This window comes from Lissotriton vulgaris, chromosome 7 (genome assembly GCF_964263255.1).
Source record: "Lissotriton vulgaris chromosome 7, aLisVul1.2, whole genome shotgun sequence".
In the NCBI taxonomy this organism is placed as follows: Eukaryota; Metazoa; Chordata; class Amphibia; order Caudata; family Salamandridae; genus Lissotriton; species Lissotriton vulgaris.
Window position 1 is genome coordinate 589,166,778 of NC_141695.1, and position 22,606 is coordinate 589,189,383.

The following is a 22,606-nucleotide window of genomic DNA, read 5'->3' on the forward strand; positions in this document are numbered from 1 at the left end:
TAATTAGTGAATACTCCAGTGATTCATCTGACAAGGAATTACCCCCATGAACATGGCATAGTGGCTCATACACGGGCAGAGTGAGGATGTAGTGGTAAGAGTGCACTATCATTTAAAGCGCTGAGCTGGGGTGTGCGGATGGGCACGGAGACCCCTACCTTGATTTTGAGGTTGTTTCTCTTCCTCCTTCAGGTACCCCTGAGTTCAGAACTAGGACCAGGAACAGAAAAGGTCCTCAGCACAATCAGACACATGCATCCATGATCAAATTCATTTCAGAGCCACACTTACCTGCACAAAACTCTTTTAAACTAAACATTGAACTGTAAATACCAATAAAAACATTTTTCTTTTAAAAAGTCTCTACTAACTGCGCACAAAAGCCAGCGAGCAGGCAGTCACTTGTTACCCTTTCCAGACTGGCACTAAAGTGGACCCAGATAGAGAGAGGGATAAAAAGTGCCATAAAAATGGCCTGTAACTCTTTATAATTGTGAATAGCATAACGTAGCGTAGCATTTAGAAACTTACAAGCATGGAATTGCGTTAAATAAATAAATAGCAAAAGCACTATACTATATTTATTTGCTTAAATACTTGTTGGACTTGTGAGACCTGTTTTCACACATTTGCAAAGCTTTCATATGCCCTCCACTAAGGCTCACTGACCGATAATTAAATTGTATTATGTGCCAATGTAAACTATCTCAAATTCATCATACAACTTAGTTTTTGCCTGGGTGATATTTACTGGCACCCTCTCCCCACCCACGGCTGTTTCTCATTGTGCTGAACAATCTTGTTTGAGCAACAGGTGTGTGATGTGTATCCCTGAAGTCACAAAGCAAAGCTCTATAATCTTTCAAACAGCCATATCTTGGGCTTGTGCCAAAAAGGAAACTTACCCCTGCCCCGCCTCTCTAAGAGGAGCAGAACGTGCCTTATAACCTGCACGGGCAGGTGCTTTAGCGTTCACACGGGTGGCTGGCTCGGTCTCAAGGCAATTAGCTGCCTAGTCCTAGGGGCGAATTGAAGAAGTCTCCAGGAGCATCATCAGGCTAACCTAGAATGCCAGGAGCCATGAAGACCTGTAAATGTAGCATTTTTAAGATCCTGGCATGGCTCTCAGTCCAGAGCCTCCTACTTCTGATTGTTGTCTCAGTTCTGCAGCGTCTGAAAAAAGAATCTGGCAATCCCGGCAGGTAAGACGAGCTATTCCTTCTAGTGCAAGGTTGGGTGGCAAGGAGGACCACGCTACATGCTGAGCTTTTACTCATCGAACTTGAACTATTTTGGTACTTGCCCATTTCTACTTCGATTTCTCCATGGATTCCTAAGAACCGTAACAGAATTCAGAACTATAATTCAGTCTATGGAAAAACCTGGGTTACAACAGCTGTTTTCCATCCGTGTGACAGAATTCCAGATGTAGGCAGAAGTCTTTGGGATGGACACCAGCAGCAGAAAAGTAACTGCTGCCAATGCACCCAAGATTATTTAGCTAGGGGTCGAAGGTTGGTGAAAGAATGGCCTTAGTCTTTATACAATCTTGCTTAGATAAACAGCAAACCTCAATAGAAACTACATGTTATTTTTGTATTTATTAGTGTTACTTGGCCCTTCTGCGCCAATGGTATTATGGCACTGCCCATATAACTCATAATAATAACAGTTACAATTAAACAGTAGGGCAGGCATTAAAAAATGAGAGATTAAAGCTGCATAGAAGAATTATTGCATTAGTGGAATGTCATCACAAGAGAAAGTCATAGTAAGTTTATGGGAAGGACAAGGAGTTAGTGCGTGGAGAGTGGCAAGAGATCAAGGGCTTCCTGAAAGCAAACAAGGCTCAGTCCTGATGTGGAGAGGTAATGGGTTCAAGGTTGAAGCCTTAGCACCAGCAATGGATTTTACTGTGTGAGAAATGTTCTGAATTTAGTTACATCAATTTGACAAGTGGTATAGTTCTGGAGCCTCTTCGTTTGCTAGAAACAGGAAGCAACAAGGACAGAGAGAGGGTTGCTTTGGTGGACAGCATAACTGGAATGGTTCTGTGAAGGGAGTCGGTCTACTTGGCATGAAAGAAGAGTAATGGGGTGATGTGGCTATAAATCTGGAAATCCATCCACCATCAGCCAATATCGAGCTCTCATAATTACGTTGGATGATAAGAAAGTCAAAAAACAGTGCATAGTTCAGACATAGGACTCATTTTACTGAGGGAATTAGGAACACCTGCCGGTGTATCAGAGCCCACGGATCAGATCCACAGTTCAACATGAGGTTTCCAAGAGGCTCTGTGTGAATATGAAACACTATGAGTGGTAAGAAAGACTCCTGGGGCATGTGGGAGACATTTAGGTGGTCGAGGAGACAGCACTCCCATTCACACGAGCAAGGAGTGAGACTATCCAAACAACCGGAAAGTAAAAATCATGCAGAGCTTCCACACGGTGGTTGCAACAGTACTAGTGGCCTCAGGGAGAACTCTTGAAATAGAACTTTGCTATGCTATTGTAAGGGACACGTATCCAGCACAGGTTGGTCTTGTGGACAAAAGCTCATTATAGACAACACTTTCTACTCCTGGTAAAGCATTGAAGAAGGTGCAAAAAATGTGTTTCCATGTGTTTATGAAAGTCTGGTAGTTTTCTGTGGCGGTGTATCCCATCAATGTTCAAATGTCATGGTTTTCTACACCATGGTGCATGCTGTACCGGTGCGTAATAGTGTACCCCAGTCTGTATGTCAATAGTGTACCACAGTATAGGAGACAGTCGACTACAATGTACCGTACTTGTTGAGAGATTCCTTAAGAGTGTGCTGTAGCTAAGACACAAGATATTCCTCAATAGGACACCACACTGAAGCAGATAATTCTTAAAAGTGTACTCCACTGTAGGAGACATCCATTAATGCATTGCACCGCTCCACATCACCAAGGTATGACATCCCAACCAGGAATAGCTGGGAGCTGAGCATAATGGCTTGACATCCCGACTGCAGGTCTCCAGCAGGGGTAACAGAATGCTATGATAAAGGGTTTGAGAATTCTGCTTAGTAGGTTGTCAAAAGAAGAGCAGTCATTGACTTGGTAATTACATATGCTGTATTTGTTTTTGCCTTGAGCCTAACTAACCATGTGACTGACAACTCACCCTCAGATTGCGGGAGACATCCATTACAATGCGGTCTTTAAACTGCGATACGTTTACAATGTGGTCATTACAACGCAAGTCGTTACAACGACTTGCACTGGATGGCACTCTACACTAAGGAATAGTATGATTTACTATTCCAACACCTTCCCTACTGTTGTACACACTGGAGTTGGAGTAGTAACTCATACTATTCCTGAGTCCAACGCCTCTAGCGCATGTCATTGTAACGACTTGCTTTGTAATGACTGCGTTGTGAACGGATCACGGAGTAAAGACCACGTTGTAACGTCATACATTCATTGATTGCACCATATAACATTACATCTAAAATGACTCTGGTTGTGAAGAATAACTAGAATTTCTCTGACTAGTCTCACCATCCAAACCCAAAACTAACACACAACCTCTTAGTCTTTACATTATAGACATACTGTGCCAAAGGTAATCAAACGTCCTCCCAATTACCCTTATTTGCATATTCATTAGACAACTAATTATATTATGTAACCAACACCAATACTTCAATCACGCATTCAAATGGTCAAACTCAGACAGCACGTTCTACGTCAAACCCTCTCACCATCATGCACTCAACATCAGTAGTAGCCGGTGTTTTGCAGCGTTTTGAGGTTGGGGTGGAAGCAAGGGGTGGGGGGAATAATGAGAAAGAATGAAAAAAAAAATAATAAAACGTGCCTGCAGTCCGCCACGTCGCCGGTTTTCTGCTCCTCTCGTGGCTCCACTGTAGGCATAGGCTCCCAGCCACCCCTGCTGCCAATCCTTAAGCTGCTCTTTTGCAAGATGCAGCTTCAGGATTGTCCTGAGTACCTTCGATTTGCGTTTCCAGGGAGACTGGGAGCCTCTGCCTGCTGTCTCCAAAACAACAATGCAGCTCATGTTGGATACAGCTCGGTGCGCATGTGGATTTGGCCAGCCTGAGACAGCCTGCCAAACACACATGCGCACTGATAAAAGTTCCCCCTACTCCCCCTTGTAACTGCCTCAGTGATGAATCCACCGCCAGGACTCAGTTGAAAAATAAAACAGTAATCAACCTGTTTTATTATCGTTTTCTTTTTCAACTTTTGAAGCTGCTGGCGAGGTGGGCTAACGCTCCAAATGACACCAACGCCATATATTTGTCCAACCACTGAAAAATTAGTAGCGCTGCCACACACCACACCATCATACACCTGAGAAACATGCATGTAAACGAATATAAATGTGCACAAAATTGCACTATCACACCACACCTGGGTTGTGGGGCATATGTTACGTTGTTTTATTTGCATTTGTGGATCGCTAGCTATTATTGTTATGGCATAACCTGTTGTTTACCTGTGAGCCCTTTCAAGTGGCCATCCATCAACTAAGCCTGTAGATGATTGGTATGGTTGTGTGACGCTATATAAAATCACTATTGTTGTTGAACAGGGGGCAACTGTACCTCCTAACTATAGAAAGAAAAATGAAAATGTCCTTTGAAACACACACAAATATATAATTTGAACAAACCCTTTCGGACTTACCCATCCAAAGCTTCCACTGACCCATGTTTTTCCTTGGATGAGGTTCACTCTCCTCTTCCTCTCCATCATCTGTCATCAACAGCATGGTGACCTCAGAGTGGGGTTTGATGCGCTTGATGTGGGGTACCCTTAAGAGGTTTCTAGGGGTCTTGAGGTCCCTTAGTGAGGTAGCCTTCCGATTCCTCCCGAATCAACTCAGAGGGCCCTGTCCAGCAGTCTTGGTGTGGCCTGTGCTGCACTAGCTCCATCACCCACATTTTCTGGCCAGGTTGAAACTCCACCAGGGTGGTCTTCTGGTCAGGTAAGAGTTTCATGACTTCCTAACTAGCCCCCAAGTTTTCAGAAGCTTTCTTCTACAACATGGCCACCTTGTTTCTGAGGGCTAGCATGCAGCTAACCACATCCTGAGGGGAGATTCTTGGGAGCTTACCCCTGCACCTTCTTCACCAGACTGAAAGGTCCCTTAACAAGGTGGCTATTAAGAAGTTCAAATGGGCTAAACCCAACTCCCTTCTGTGGCACCTTCTGTAGGCATAAAGCAGGCATGACAAGAGAATGTCCCACTCCACCTCATGGGCTCAGGCAGGCCCATAATCTTGCATTTCAGGGTCTTGTTGATTCTTCCAACAAGTCCATTGGGTTTGGGAATGATAGGGGATGGATAACTTGTAGGTTACTCCACACTCTTTTCACATGGACTTCTTGTACGCAGATATGAAGTTGGCGTCCCTCTCAGACAATAATTTCCTTGGGGAAACCTAACCAGGTAAAGATCCCCATCAGGGCCCTCACCACTGCAGGTGCAGTCACAGAAGTCAGAGGGATTGCCTCTGCGTATCTAGTGGCATGGTCCACCAAACCCAGGATGAACCTGTTGTCCAAATCAGTTTTAGAGTTCAAGTGTCCAACAATATTGATGCCCACCCTTTCAAAGGGGGTAGAAACAACAGGTAAGGGATTCAGTTGAGCCTTCAGAATGTTCCCTGTGTTCCTAATGTCTTGGCAGGTTAGACAGGTCTTGCAGAAAGTATCTGAGACTATCCTCATCCGGGGCTAATAAAAGTGAGCAATAAGCCATCAGGCAAAGGTATTGTCTTGCCCCATATATGCTGCCAGGAGAGGTTTATGAGCCAGTAGGAAGGGCTTGTAGCATTGGGGGACCACCAACACATGTGTTGCCCCATGCACAGGTGCCTTGGGCTCACTATACAGGAGATCAGACTCCCAATAAATGAGGTGATCTCCAGAGGTGTCACTAGCTGCCTGGGCTTCAGCCTGACACCTCATGCCTTCCAGGGTTGGGCATTCCTTCTGTGCCTTACAGAACACCTCCCTGATGGACCCACCCTCTTCTTACCAGACAGCAAACTCATGCAGGTCTCTAAGGGAGGCAATGTCCTCCCAGGTAGGCTCTGGGGCGAAGCCCTATGGTGGCCTATCCTCCTGTACTTTGGGAGTTTCAGGGGCTCACTTCCCACACCCCCTGCCCTTTCCTTTTCTGGAAGCTGCCTAGGCAATGCTTCACCCCCATCCCCTCCTGGGCAGTCATGGATCCTGTTGTCACACAGACCCACTCAGGCAATATCCAGGTGTGACTTGAGCTCCACGTCCTTCCCCCAATGTGCTCTAGGTCATTCTCTAGCAAACAATCCATAGGCATGGCAAGACTCACAGTTACCCTAAAACAACCAGAGGACCCCCCCCATTCAAAGGCAGCCATAGCCACTGGGTAGTGGCTCTCACAGTTGTCTGCTACCACAACATGGTGAAATGTATTAGGTATCTCCTTTCTCTGAGGACACCAAATGACACCTAAAAGTAGTCATACTGTGTCCCGCAGAGCTCCCTTCCTCTTTCCATTGATGGTGACCCACAGCATATAAATGGAAGTATTGGAAGGCATGGGGTTTTTGGGCATCATCTCTCTATCACCCAGGGATACAAGGGTAACCTCAGCTGTCTCCCCACACTGACTGGGGCCAATGTCCTCTCCTAGCACTACACTGGACAACCCCAGTTGTATTCACACCACTGGGGGGCTGTGCCCTCTTGGAGCATGTCACATCACCCTTGGTGTGCCTAAACTGGTAATATGCGTAACACTAGGAGACAAATGTATCAATATTCTTGACAAACGTATCAGTGTTCTCGTTAACAAATCCCTTTTTCTAGTCAGATTGGGGCTGGGACCCTATCCCCTGAGAACCTTTGGGGGCCTTTAGAGGATTTCCTTTTATTTTTACCTCCCGACACCTTTTTATGGTGGTAACCCAGACCACCCTTTTGGGAGTCCTGCTCCGCCGCCGTTTCCACCTTTGTGTCTTGCAGCTCCTCTGGTGACAGGCCAAGGGCAGACACACTGCTCCCTGCTCCATTCTGGGCATCCTCTAGGGGTGAGTGTTGCTCTCATTGAAGCTCAGGACTTAGGTGTGGGTCCACCCGCTCCTCATCATTCAAGTTTTCTCCCTCCTCCTCTAGGTCATCCTCCTGTGTGGTGGAATACCACCTCTGTACTAACTCATAGGCTCTGCGGTCTACCTGGAAATACAACTTGGGAGCCTTCTTGCTTGCCTTTCGGCCCCTGTCTTTGTAGAGCTTCTGCAGCTCAGCCCTGGTGAGGGTGTCAAAGTTGGGGAAATCCATCTCCATGGTACAACAAAGGAAGGTAGAACACTTACATTTAGAACAAGCATTTACAATGCAATGGTCTCGGCATTATTAAAGGTAGAGCTATTGGCATTGCTTATGCCAATTTTTTTTATTTTTTATTTTTATATCATAAATAAATAGCATTGTCATTTACATTGCCAATACCTTAATCGTTAAATAAATGGCTTTGTCATTTACAATGCCAATAGCTTAATCGCTCGCATATGCATGACCTATTGCACTCACTACAACCATCACCCCAGCACTCGCTAAAACCCTCACAGAATTCCACTCCAGAACTCACTACAACCCTCGCCCCCAGCTCTCACTAAATACCTCACTGGAACACACTCCCACTCCAGAACTCACTACAACCATCACCCCCAGCACTCACAAAAACCCTCACAGAATCAGACTTCCACTCCAGAACTCACTACAACCCTCGCCCCCAGCACTCACTAAATCCCTCACAGAATCAGACTTCCACTCCAGAACTCACTACAACCCTCGCCACCAGCACTCACTAAATCCCTCACAGAATCAGACTTCCACTCCAGAACTCACTACAACCCTCGCCCCCAGCACTCACTAAATCCCTCACAGAATCAGACTTCCACTCCAGAACTCACTACAACCCTCACTGCAAAACACTCACCCTCCAACACTCACTTAATACCTTACTGGAACACACTCCCACTCCAGAACTCACTACAACCCTCACCCCCAGCACTCACTAAATCCCTCACAGAATCAGACTTCCACTCCAGAACTGACTACAACCCTCACTGCAACCCATTCACCGTCCAGCACTCCCCTCTGCACTGGCGCACTCACTTCATCCCTCTCTGTCCCTCCCGACCCTCACTGCACCCTCCGAGGCTTCACTCTGCCTGCTCCTCACACTTAAGCTCACTACACACTCCTTCCTCTGCATTAAACCTTTGAATCTCTGCATTTACCGGCTTCTTTCTTATCTCTTTCCCTGCCGTTGTGCACACACAGCTAAAACATCTTGTTTCAATTGCTTTTTGGCGATAGTAGACATTACCAGTGGGTTGTGATAACAATCCTCTCTCCTCAGCAAGGCGAGGTGCTCCTTCACGTACCTCAGGCAAGTGAAGTTCTGTACTTTGTCTAAAGACCTACAATCATTAATTAACGCCTGGTTAAGCAAGGATTCCTGTTTGACCCACAGCGCAAGAGGTGCTAATTTAACATGGTTCTCTATTGGCAAAGATCCCAATTCTGTGTGGCAGAGGGACATAGGAAGGCTGTTTGGCACAGATAAAAGTCTTCTTCAAAATATATTTTCAGCAACTTCACAGTATCCCCACACTCTTGCTCCATGTGTCACCATAGAAAGACATCCTGTGGAGTAGATATCAATCATAACATTCAGAGGTTTATTAACCAGCTTCCCAGCAAATATAACAAAGTATATGTTTGCAGCCAGGATGGATCAGATTGGGTGTTGTTTTTAGTACACTAAGGTTGGGTCTGGCTGAGTGGCTATAAAGTAGGGTAAGTTATGAGCAGAATGGGAGGAGGTGAAGGTGGTGGTGTCTGGCAGACTGACAGTGTTGGCATGGTGTATGAAGCGTACCTCGCAAGAGGCATGTCTCGAGAGTGGCCATGATGAAGAGGGTGAATGTCATGTAGAGAAGACTGTCTTTGGCACGTGGGAGAGACTAAGCAGAGTATTAGAGTGCATTATGCCAACCTACAGTCGATAATGGTGCGGTGTTTGGTGGCAGTCATTTTCCGGCAGGCTGACTTAAATCAGGGAACATTCAGGCGAGTAGATGAGATTGTTGTGGCTTTTGTACAGCGCCCGTGCATATATTAAAATAAAACAAATAAGGATCAAATGAGCGCCATGCAACAATATCATGCGCTGCGCCTGAGCAGATCAAATTAAGCCAGCTCCTTAATAATGCGCAGCTCCTGTGCATATATACATACCGGGACCGCTAGTGCAACTCCGATATGCTCCAAACAATGACATTTTCAACACCAACATTATTATTTCTAGGTAACTGATCAAAAGTTGTCTTCAAAAGCTGCCTGTGCTTCAAAAGTTTCCATGAAAAAAGAGTGTCTCTAATGTTTTTAAAGCATTGAAAGAGGGCAAGTGCTCTTTCAACCAGTTCCAATCTGTTTGTACACTTTGATGTCTTAAACCTTGAAGCGCCTCCTATGTACCAAAGTACTCGGACAATTAATGATTAATGTATTATACACGGTTGTGTGGAAAGGGGCTGACGGAAAAGGTCGCTTGTAAAAATGACTCCACATGAGTGCTCGGCCTCTCTAAGGAGACTGCTGGGCAGCTCGGTAGATGAGCAGCGACAGAAACTACCCCCGCCTGCCCCATCTCACCAGAAGGCGTGTAGGTTAGTGTTACTGTCTGTGTTTTATTTTGCTTACCGGGTTCCAGCAGCGGCGTGCCATAGACGAAGCCCGGGAGGAGACACAGCCAGAGAGCGGCCCACTGCATCTTGTCGCCTGGGGTCGGTCGTTGGATGGAGCCGCCGTGGTGGACGCGTCTCCGCCGGTGGATCCTCTCTCCTTACAACTCGCAGGGGGGACGGGACTGGCACTGGGGGATGGGACTGGGGCGGGACTGGCACGGGGGGTGAATGGGACTGGCACAGGGGGCGGGACTGGCGCGGGGGTTAAAAAATACATTTAAAAAAAAAAGAAACTTACCTGACTGCCCGTGTCCGCGTCAGAGCAGAGGAAGCGGCTATAGTGTGGGTGGAAGGCGGCAGCATCACCATGTATCCTACTAGCGGACAGACACGAACAGCGGGAGGGGGCGGGAACAGCGGGAGGGGGCGGGAGCCACGAACGGCGGGAGGGGGGATAGTGGGAGCCACGAACAGCAGGAGGGGGCGGGAGGGGGGACAGCGGGAGCCACGAACAGCGAGACCATCCTCATAGGAAGAGAAACCAAATAATGGCCGACGGAAGGTTCCAAATTTTTTGGATTTGGGGGCGTGTTCGGTGGGCGTGACCAAAAAGTGGAAAGAAGAACACTGAACACACCTCCAAATCCAAAAAGGACGGAGCCTATTTGGAGTGACGGCTCTCTCCTCCAATGGCTGGCCTCCCTTTAGGAAGCCAGTCAATGGGAGAGAGCCAAAATTAGAGGCTGGATGAAGAGCCCCTCTAAGAAACATAAGATCTCGCTACTTCCGGTTCTGACGAACCGGATAGTACCTCGACCTAAAAAGGAGAAAACAGTCAATGAGAAACTAAGAAGAATTTTAAAAAAATCAACTCTGCTGCCAAATAATTTATATGGAATTTTTGTGTTGCACGAATCATTGTCTGGCACTGCAGAAACACAAGTACTAGACCCTATCATGGATATCCAATGTGAGAAATTGGGTAATTGGTTGAAAATGGGACTAACGCTATTCAAGCAACACCCACAATCCCTCTCAGGGCGAACCACAAATGCCACTAAATATAGGCCATAAAAGGAAACTATATTTTGGTCCTCTGTCCAGCCTACAGGGCATTTATTTGAGCAGCGGACGGACAGGACATCGCTCCCCCGATCCCAGGACACCACTCCTATGGAGGCATAGTACTCCCCAGAGACACTGGCTGAGGCGCAACAGACCTCGCAGCTCCACGAGATTGCTCGTACCAAATTCCACAGAAAATCAAGGTGTCGTGACTAGGACAGTAACCAGGACGCCTAGTAACCTACCACCCAGGTACCCTATCGTTCATGTGGGTGGTTAATTTAATCGTAACAAGCTATAAACACCCAAGCGCTGCACCAGGGCTTGTGTATTATTACAGGCAGGCAAATGTTGTCAATTTTAGTCCTGATGATGGTCCCATGTAATTGAGCAAGAGGGATCGAAACGTCGACTCCACATAGTGCTTTCACAACTGTACCATTGTGTCTCATTCTGTTGTGTCTAACACTTTCTGGCAATACTTCTATCCAAACACTGAGTTAATTGTGTGGCCAGTATTGCTCCCCCCTTTTTTGCCTGTAATTTTCCCCCTTATTTGTTGTTTGTCCGCCTTGAGTATGGTACAGGACTGTGCCTCTTAACCATTTATTCTTGTTCATCTTTTTTCAAATAAATACCATGTCTGGCTGGACAGAGGACCAAAATATAGTTTCCTATTATGGCCTATATTACATTGTTTCTCTTGATTTTGATAAGCTAAGGACCTTTGTCCCTCATAGCTATTAAAAGAGACAACCTTAATTGTGTACTTCAGTACGGGAGACATTCAGTAATAGTGAACTTCTGCAGAGGGGACATTTCTTAATAGTATATTCTGATCTTGGAAACATTTCTGTCAGTAGTCTCAAGCTGAGGAGACATTTCTTATTAGTATATGCTAGAATATCACATATTCCTCAATGGTACACTTCTGTATTTGAGGCATTCCTTAACAGTGTATTATTGTCTAGGAGATATTCCTTTGTCGCGTGCACCATCACTGAAGACATTTCTGTACTGTAGTGAAGGAATTCTTGATTCATACTGAGCTGGAGTACTGTAGACATTCTTTATTGTTGAACTTCATTAAGAGAGACATTGCTTACTAGCATATTCCATAATAGGAGTGCTGTTTACTTCAGTTTCCGCCATGCATATAGTTTGTTCTAATTGTAATGTACTGTCAGTGCTAGATCTTTAAATACAGGAAACATTTTCATTTACATTAAAGGCCCAATTTCGAGGCCGTAGGAAACAGCTCTGACCCGCGGTCGTAGCAGTTCCTACGGCATTGTTATCGGTTGTTCGGATTCCTTTCTGACGGACCCATTTTGATGGGGTCGGTCGGAAAGGAATCTGAACCGGATTTCGAATGGCCTCCGATGGGCTCACAGAGCCCGCCTGCTATTCGGAAAGCCTCCTTCCCTCGGGTTGCTCTTTCCGCAGATTCCAACAGCCTTTTTGGCTGATTTTGGCAGATTCTAACAGCCTCTCTGTGCCGGCCTCACTGACACAGCCTCTCTGTGCCGGCCTCACTGACACAGAAAGGCTGTGTGAATATGACTTTGGGAGCCCCCAGCAGGGCCCCATGGGTGCAAGGCCTCCAGATGGTGACCTCAGGGGCACCTATGGTGCCCTCTATTGATCCCTGCACCCTGTGACAGGCGGTGCCTGCCATGGGGTGCAGGGATAAACTGCACCTCAGCTCTTTACTATGAGAGCATGCATTCCGGTCGTAATGCATGCTTCCATTGTAAAGAATAGGAATGCGAACGAACAGTGTTCAGTTGCATCCTAATTGCTGGGTTGGGACCGAGGAAGGGAGGTTGTTGGGTCCCAGTTTGTAAAACGATGTCGGACAGACTCAGATTCGTCCGACATCGAAATCGGCCCTAAGTATGTTAGTTTAGTATTAATGCTATTGCTCACTGCTACACAATTTCTATCCAGATCAGATCAGTGAAACCTGTGACTTACCTTACATGATAATAATTTAAACACACTCAGTGCTTGAGCTAAGCACAGGTAACGCATCCATGTTCAATAATCCTCTATGGCCGAGGGACTATGTGTTAAGTTTACATTAAAAGTTCAGTGCAATCTGCAAGTGTTTTTGCTTATTTTCGTCCTACATCTTTCTTCAGCAGTGGAGGAGGGGGCTGGATGAAGAGGAATCTATTCCTGCACTGCAGGGCCATAGAAGGTGGGCTGTTAGACACCAAGGGGCCAGATCTACAATGAAGTGACGCAGCGTGGCTCCGCAAGCCCTTTGGCTGCGCCACGCTGCGGCAATTCCGAAGCACAGGGATGCGACATATTAACAAGAATATATCACATCTCTGTGCTTCCCCCTGAGCTGGGGCACAAACTACAGCCATGCGCTGGCGCAGTCACCCTTGCACCATGGTGCAAGGATGCCTGCGTCGTGGGGAGATTGTTTTTGTGCAGGAAGGGGCACCTTCCTGCACCAAAACAATCGCTACAGGCATTTTCCTCATTCAATGCATGCTGTAGAATACAGCACGCATTGAAAGAGGAAAAACGAGGACAAATGAACACATTTCTCCTCGTTGCGTCTCGCTACGCCACCTCCAGGGTGGCATAGCATTCAGACGCATCTCCAGTTTTACGATTACCCGTAAATCTGGAGACGTGTCTTGTTCAATGGGTGCTGTGTGGGAATACCCACAGTAACACCCATAGAACGCCCCTTCAACGGAAAGTGCAGCATGTGAAGGGCCGTATTTACAAGGAGAGGAAAAGTCACGCAGGGTGGTTTTTCCTCTCCTTGTAAATATGGAGGAGCCACCTGCGCCACCAGTACGTCACGACAAGTGACGTACTGGTGTTGCAGGGGGCTTGTAAATTTGCCCCTCAGACTGTTGCAGGCGCAACCCTTTAACTATGTGAAAAGGCAATCTTATTGGAGAAACTCCTTCCCATGCTCTCCATGAATTTGTGGGTGCACCCATTCCTTTCTTAACCTAGGAGGAGACTAATGGTCTCAGGCACTACTGGGCAGGTCTCAGAAGTAAGACGCAAAATCTGCACTTTTTGCTGTCTGCCCAGCATTTTACAGTGCAACTGATGCACTATATGGCTACAGCAGAGGTGGCTCCTCTAGAACAGTGGAGGAGCATCGCCCCACCAACAAAAGGCTTTCAAAAGCTCCAGAGATGAAGAACAAATGGGTAATAAAGTTAATGTATTACCATTTTTGTTTCACTGTCCTGAACCAAGTGTCAGGTCAGGACGGGGCGTGCTGAGTGGCAGCAGCAGGAAGGAGCGGTAGGCTGCCTGTCTACCTAAGTTTAACCCCTTTGCTGTGGGCTGTTTCCCCCCTGCTGTGCAAGGGGGGGGGGGGGTGGCACGAATCACCCCCATGCTGGAGACGAGCTGAGCTCGTCATGAGGCACAGTGGAGCTGCCCTCATGACGAGCTGAGCTCGTCACGGCCGCACCCATTTTCAAAACGTTCAGCACAACGGGGTAATTACCGCCGCGTGCAAACATTCCAACGGCCGTGACGAGCTCAGCTCATCATGAGTACAGCTCAACTGTACTCCATGACGAGCTCAGCTCGTCACCAGCATGGATGAGGTTAATGTGTGAATGTCCCTTTAGACGACTGTCTTGTGATGGCCAGCCAGACATACCCATTTTAAACCTCTCGACCCAGCTGTCTTAGAGAGCTGGGTTGAGAGCAAGCACAGGCCTCCAGTGCTCTCAGGAGTGCAGAGATAGGCCACTTCCTCCAGTCCTGGCACTTCTCTCATGCTGGTTACCAGCATGACAGCAGTTGCAGTATTGGTTATGAGAGTAGTCTAGAGCGCGCGCTGAATACCAGACTGGATCAAGGAGGAGTACGTGTTGTGCATGCAGCATGTAAGGTAAGTGATTTTTAGGTCTTGCCTAGCAAATGCAGCGCATGCTCTGCTTCGCCTTGGCGAGACTCTATTGTCGTCGCTTTGGTTTGAGAAGGGAGACAAACCATGTGCGCACACAGACAGGCGATGTGCGCATGCATGGGGTCTCCTCTCTGGCGTCTCCTCTGAATGGGGACAGAAGATGTACACTCCGTAAGCATGCACATCTCCTGTCCCCGTGTGAACACAGCGCGCACATGGCGCGCTTTCACTTTCCCTCCCTCCGAGTTAGTTTCAGTGTTGCTGCAGCCTGGAACCACAGCCATTCCGGGGGAGGGGGAGGTTGGTGATGTCGAGCACACAGAGGAGGTCCGAGGTGTTTGGGTGATAGAATTGCGTTGCAGTGTTTGAGGTGCTTTTGAAAAGGCGGGGTAGATTTAAGGTGCTTTAATGTGTACGGCGGAATGGAGTGAGCAGCGTAATATTCTTATCGGACGGGAGTGGAGCGCTGCCCTGAGAAAGCCAGCATGTTTTCATTGTATGAAAAAAGCACATTTTAATTGTGACAACCAAAAAACTTACATTGCTTAAAGTTCCAATGACTGACAAATAGAAGGAGCGCCTTATGCTCGTTGATGCGGAATTGGTCATGGACGTGAACAAACTAATATGGCATACTTGAAAAACATACATGGAATCAATCACACGAAAGAAACATTCAGTAGTCAGCCACAATTCCTCAAATGAAAATGTGAATTTGTCACACATTCGCAGCATTTCCTGATGTTGTCTAAAGTGTGTGTTCACTTCAATTTGAGTTGCACACTTTGCGAAGATTTGTGCATGCCTTCAACCGTCTTGTAACTGATTTGTGTGAATGCGGAGAAAGGCTTGTGCAGTCTCTGCTCCCTTGTCATGTTTACCACACTATCTACATCGGAGGTACTGATCAGCGCAGTCATTCTCCTCCCATTCCCTCTCCCGGCGGCTTGTTTGCGAGGGAGGCTGGTGAGGGATGAGCCAGGTGAAAGCCTTGTGCATTCCAAAGCGCAGCCATTCTTCCAGGTGAGCGCCAGAGTCCTCGCTGCATCCAGTACAGCACCAGCCTCTTTACCCCACACTAGCACCCTGCCTGTGAAGCGTCGCAGCGCTCCCTCTCGGGCCTCCAGGCGTCTGCGTCTCCACAGGTCCAGAGGCAGGCCCTCACATGAACCTGAAGAGTGGTTTACTGAAGTCCATCTGGCACGCCTTCGCTGCACTGGACCTGGAGAAGAACGGCAAGGTGTCCAAGTCCCAGCTGAAGGTAAAGGTGGCGGGAGGGAAGCTGGGATGTGCACTGACTGGCACCTCAGGAAAAGGCCGCACCCCGTCCTGGTGCAGGGAAAATCCAGCAGGAAATCTGAACAGATGAGTAACTAACTCCAAGCGCGCGAGCCGCGGCACATGCTGCTTAGTAAATGTTACTGTGCGTGTCAGGGCTGGCGACAGAAATGCAATCACTCGTACAGTGCAGTGGCAACGGGTTTAATTACGATTAATGTGCACTGCGCCAACCCACTGGCAGTGTTGCTGGAACTATTTTCAAAGTGGGGGTACTGCCGTCAGTGTTCAGTCACTAAAGTCATAGGGATTGTGAACCATCCTAGCGTCACACAAAGGACACGCGCACTCAGCAGGAGAGTATCATATATAGCCAGTGGTGCATTTTGGAGCGCTATGTCGAAAATCTGTTACTAAAGTGATGCGTGGTAGTGCACTGTCAGTTACAGACTGCACATTTTCCATTGAAATGGCCACGCAATGTGCGCAGACTTGTAGTCTTACTAATAAAACTGTAGAGCGTGCAAATGATAATGTGTGGAAGTTGGATTTTGATGAATACTTACATCACCAAGTAAAGTGTCTTGATTTGTTTTGCACCTATTAAAATATTTGTTTTCAACAACTTCAGAATCACAAAAGAAAGTGCTTCATTTGTGCATTCCTAAGCGCTGACACATTTTGAAATATTTCTACACATGAGTTTTGGTGTGTTACAACGTTTTAACACCCTATATCATTTTCTTTGACACTCAAAAAGATTGTCACACAGTTCACACTACAAAATCTCCACACTTTGCAATGGGAAAAAGAAAAGTAAACCCCAGTCTCCATGTTTAAAGTAAGCAGCAGTTGGTCAGAAGGTCCAGCCTAATATTGGACCTCTGTCACGAGATAACAGCAAAATATAAGGCAGCTTTATTGCTCTTTCATCTTCTGAACTCCAGCATGTTTATTTTGGGGGTGCGGTACCCCTACTTCCAGTGTCTATGCCGCCTCAGGCTTTCTGGGTTAGTATTTTACAAGGTTTACTGGTTGTCTTTTCCTTGGATTTTTAGTGCTCATGTCCTGATTCTGCTGGGTTATCTGTGTTCCTTTTTTTGTGGCCTGGTAGTTGTGTTCCCTTGTCTGATTCCTCAGTCATTGTTCAGGTTAGTTTTGTGCTATCAAGGGATTCCATTCCATGCATTTACACCAGTTGTTTTGTGGTAGTTTCATATATGTTGGAGGTTGTCATTAGTGTGTGGGGGGTGACTTCATATAACTTGTTGGTGGGATGAATGTATCGGCTAGAGGATATGAGATATTTTGTTTGCATGGATATGGTGTCAAAAAAGGAAGTTGTAATCTATGAGTTAGGTGGTAGGAGCTTTGCAGAAACACAGTAATAGGGCCCGATTCACAGAACTAACTTAAGACAAATACCTAAACTTACTACTTTTGGTATTCACAGAAGTTAGGATTTTGTCTTAAGACAGACTTAAGACAGAATCCTAACTTAAGTCTGTTTTAAGACAAAATCCTAACTTCTGTGAATACCAAAAGTAGTAAGTTTAGGATTTTGTCTTACGTCAGTTCTGTGAATCGGGCCCATAGAAAGTAGGCATACCGGCATGCAACTTAGCACAGGCTGCCCTCAGACAATGTAAGGCATGAACAGAAAGAAGAGAGAAAGGAATGAAAGCGAAACACTTGCAGTTTCTAAATCAGGGTAAGTTTATTTTTTTTAAAGGCATTGATTTCGGAATATATTGAGAAGGCTTTTTGAGAGGGCATAGTATCTGAGGATGTAAAACTAGAAAGAAGCAACATTATTTGCATGTGGCATAGCATATAGCACTTAAAAATTTGCATAGTGCTTACTACCCCCATGTGGGTCATCTAAGTGCCTATTCACATAGATAGTACCCCAGACATAGAATTCTGTAGACTAACACCTACCAGGCATTAAAGGCTTATACGGAAATTTGCAACACACTTAACGATCTGGTTCTCCCATTAGATATGGAAGGCGATGTGTATAGGGGGCAGGGTTACCTGGCTCCCCCTGGATCATAAGACGGTATTGCACAGCATATGTTTGTTGACAGCAAGACCAGAATTTGTGATGAAATTAATATTTATGAAAAGGATCATACAAATTCGAGATGGATCAGGTTGGGAGAAAGCCAACTCTTAACCATTCTTCTGATTTCGAAGCGATTCTCGTGACTCTTTGGTTTAAAGTTGGGGAATTCAATAATTTGGCAGCTTCTTTTGATAAAGTAGTATCACCAGTGTAAAAGAAGTGTAAACAGGGAAAACGGGGCCGCTGGCATTTTCCATTTACTTTCCTCGAAAAATCAGGAGTGTTACTAGATCTGAAGGTCTAATGACTTGAATCATCTACTCGACCTACCTGTAATATTCCTGAACCATAAACTGATCCAATTTCTGTGATTCTTGGCAAATGTTTTATTTCATCAAGTTGTCATTTTCTTCATTACTAATTGTGAGAGCCACCTTAAAAATGTGTTCAATATGTCTGCTGTACAAAAACACTTATGTTTGATTTAATAGACTAAACTTTGGCACTATGTATAATAAAAATCGAGCCCACATAAAAGGTACACATGACCCCTCACTTGCCTCTTTGTTGATCAATAGCATTGTCATCAGGGCGGGGGCTGGAATGTTTCTAAGTTCATATTTAAAATAACTCACTTTTGATAGATCTATTACTAAATATGCTGTGCTAGTGCACTGTCCTTTACAGACAGTACATTTCCGTTGACGTGGCCAAAAACCTTCCCACTGACATGTGGTTTTACTGATAAAACTATATAGCATACAAATAATATTGGGGAAATTGAGTTGTAGCAGATATTTATCATTTGCACATCAACAAGTAAAGTGTTCTGATTTGTTTTGTTCCTAATAAAATATTTTTTTTCCAACACACATCAAATAAAAAAAAGCATTTGTAATGCAATAGGTCTCGCATTTACGCGAGTTTGCGCTATTACCATTGCAAATAACAATGCTTTTTATTTTTGTTTTTGTTTTAAAAACATAAAGGGCATTGTCATTTACAATACCAATAGCTTAAACTCAAGTAACTGTGAGATCTATTGCATTGCAAATGCTTGTTTTTAATGTATTTAATTTGCGCCTTACACGTAGCGCTCATTGCGATAGTGCATGCACCCCTCACCACCCATTTGCCCGTCTCCCACTCTCCATAGATGCCAGCCGCCACTGGGCTACAGTGCAAAATGTGTATTCGTAGAATGTGCAAAACTAGGGTCTGACAGGTCTATAAGGCAATCAGGCAGTGCCCGAAAGGCTGGTCTGACAGGTCAGTGTGTGGGCTGGTGTTTTTGACTGTTTGTAGATCTGTTTTATGATCTGGGGGAAGCTTTCACTGTTACTCTGATATTACCATGTGCTATTCCCTGCAGCAAGCACAAATTGATGCAGTTTTCTAAACATTGAAGAACACATATACAGCTTGTGTTTAATATTCAAAACTGCCCAGATTTACAAATGAGAGCTACATTTTATTGCTATTTGATTCAATATTGGGAGGCACATTTAATTGGCCCCAGGCCTACTTTGTTTCCCAGTCTGACCCACCTAAAGAATATTACTTAGGCAGGAGGCATGCTGCGTCCCTTGTAAATGTCTGACAATGCAGGCAAGTGGCAAAAGAGACAGCACACCTCCACAACTGCTTTCTCTTTCCTAGCAGGAAAACATATTTAGAGGGACATGGGTACTGTTTTTGTTTTTATTTTTAAAATGGACTTTCTTGGTAAGGCTCTGGGGGAGAGCACATAGTAGTTACCTGAACCACTGTCTGTCCCCCGTATCCGCTCACCCCAATTCATTGAGGTGAAGCTGTCGCAGTCAGGCAGCATGGTGAGATCTTTTCTTTTGTGTTTTTGTGAAGCATTCCAAATGAAGGTTTTAACTTAGCAATGGTTTGCAACCTATATTGTAGTCCCAAACCAAGCCCCTTTTACATTTCCCCCTATTTTGATTTGCAATGGGTAACAGAAGCCTTTAACAAGTAGTTGGATCCCTGCCAATTGCAGTGTGGCCACTACTGGAACCAGTAGCTTGATAAAAGCTCTTGTTGAAGATGAAAGTGTGAATGGTAGGGTTCGAAACTGAAAGTGACCCCTTCTTACTGCAAAATAAAGGTAACACTGACTCATCACATGGATTGTGAAAATTAGAGTACGGAGTTCCTCAGTGGGTCATAGAACACAAATGAAGGTGATGTATGGTGAAAGGTTGGACGCTAATCCTATATGAAGGGGAATTCCTCCTTTCGGAACTAGGGCCCTCACGCGCCCAGCAAGCTAAAGCTAAGTGTCATGCTTCATCAAATGGGCCTGCTCTTCGTCGGGTCTGTGCTGCAATACCCGACGGGCACCCATAGAGGGGCTCTTTGGCGGAGATCTTTTGTTCTTAGCCGTATAGGTGCCAGGGGTATAAGGGGCCTAGTATGTGTAGATGTCAAAGTGAAGTGTGCAGATTAAAACAGGGGTGGGATTCCTCTAAATGACTTTATTCAGGGAGGACCCTAGCCAGATTAAAAAGAATATAGGAGAGGCGACAATCTGGCTACAATGTGTCGGAAATGCGCTCTACTCAGGGCCGGGCTGGGAACTAAAACAGGCCCAGGCAAAGTGCTGGCCGCCCCCCCCCCCCCCCACCCCGGCGGGAAGGGGGGGGGGGAGGGGTGCGACCGCGCTCTTTGCCAGCCCGGTTTTCGGCTGATTTTGTTACAGGGCCGATTTTGCAGCTTTGCTGCAAAAACGGCCCCGAAACAAAAAGGGCCCGGGGGCCCAAAACCGGCCCCCGCCCATGCGGCCCACCGGGGGATTGCCCGGTGCCCGCAACGGCCAGTCCGTACCTGGCTCTACTCCTAGGTGGTCGACATGTTTCTCACCTGGTAGTCACGAATGATCTGTGGCAACTCCTCAGGACCGTGTGTGAAGAACTTTCTACAAATTATTGGTAATGTGTGCAACTACATACCATACAGTGGTTCTATGGGAGTATTATCCGCAGGTAAGAAGCCAACCTTTGAAGGAGACATAGGGAAAAAAACATGATATAGTATTTGTGCATAAATCATCATACATCATGCAACAATTAATTAAATGTGTCCATGACCTCATTATCAGTCATATGCGGTGTGATCAATATGACTTGATATTTCTTTAAAAAAAAAAAAAAATTATTGGTATTTTTACAATACAGTATGTGACAACAAATACAGTAGCATGACATTGCGGTCGATCCCGCTAGGGCTCACTAGACATCTGGTTATTGGTTGCCGCTTGTGCGTTAGATGTCTATGTGGCAGCTCTCCTATGCCCATCCGACTTTTAAACACTAAACATAAGACATATAAGTAAGAGCGGTTGTTCTTGGCTCAATATTTCGACACATATAACATAAAACATGTAGTTGGTGGCTATTTGTTTTGTGGTATCTGTCCCCGTCTGGTGCAGGTTTGAGTCTACTGGCAAACCGGATTCCCTACCCCCTTCTGCTCCAGCTGTCCCTAGCTAGTGGGTCTGGTTTTGTTGATTATGGTGGCTCGTATGGGCCTAAGAACTTATCTAGGGTCGCCCACATCCCTCTGTTGGGATTCTTCCACGGTGAACTTCTTAGTGCTGTGTTGTCGGCTCCTCTCAAATATTTCACCCAGTTCAACCACCCCTTGAACGTGGCTTTTGACGTGTCTTTCCATTTGGCAATCACTGTTTTGGCTGCCACCGTTAGAAGGAAGTCTAGGAGGTTTCTGTCTTGTTGTGTGTGTATATCTGCCGTCAAGAGTGCAGTGGTGACTGTGGTTTGATGTTGACCCATTCAAGGCTATCTGTGCTGGCTTGATATTTCTCATTTATCAACATGTGGAGAGTACAATAGTGCTATTGTAGCACAACCGTGACTTAAAATATACTAAAACCAGCAGAAATGATGAATAGGCTGTAGTGGTGAGACTTGTCTAAACCGCACCTCAACTCTGTGAGATCGTACTTCCTCAGTTGCAGCAGAAAAAAAGACACATGTAATGTTGTGTCTAAACAAGAAAAAGTTTCAAGGTAGTGATAGCGGGTTACATGGATTGGCACATGTAAGTAAGTACTGTGTGAGTCCAACGACACTGTACTGGACAGAAGTTGTCATTTTGCTTTGGCACCAGGAACAAAGCAGATTATAGACCCCTTCCTCTATGGTCGCAGAGCACGAGAATCACTACTCCCTTCTCCATCAGTACCTGAACGCATTGGAGTAGTTCATCCCTCTTAAAAACATCAGATGGGATAGGAGCAGAACGAAAAACATCTGGAGGATACTTGTTTAGCTTTAAATATTAGCCTTCCTTTATAATTGACAGGACCCATTTGTCTTAAATTGCCGCACGGAGGGAAGAAACGAGAACCTGACCGGAGATTGTTGGTCCTGAGCTTGGGAAGATTGTGTTCTGGGATTTGTTAGAATGTGCAGATCCCCGGGCTCTTCCCTGATAGGAAAATACATTATTTTGAAAAGCATGTTTCTTTAGGTCTTTTTTACCGAAATTTGGTTGAAGAGCTGGGTTTT

The 22,606-nt window shown here is 45.8% G+C and overlaps 1 protein-coding gene across 1 annotated transcript in view; it reads left to right on the forward strand.

Annotated features, from left to right (window-relative positions):
• Positions 1–990: 990 nt before the first annotated feature.
• The window catches only part of ST6GALNAC1 (ST6 N-acetylgalactosaminide alpha-2,6-sialyltransferase 1), a 419,114-nt gene continuing 397,498 nt past the window's right edge, over positions 991–22,606 (forward strand). Inside the window, exon 1 of the mRNA XM_086930683.1 lies at positions 991–1,202. Within this exon, the coding sequence (XP_086786809.1) occupies positions 1,069–1,202 (134 nt within the window). The 5' untranslated portion in view covers positions 991–1,068. The remainder of the gene's footprint in view (positions 1,203–22,606) is intronic.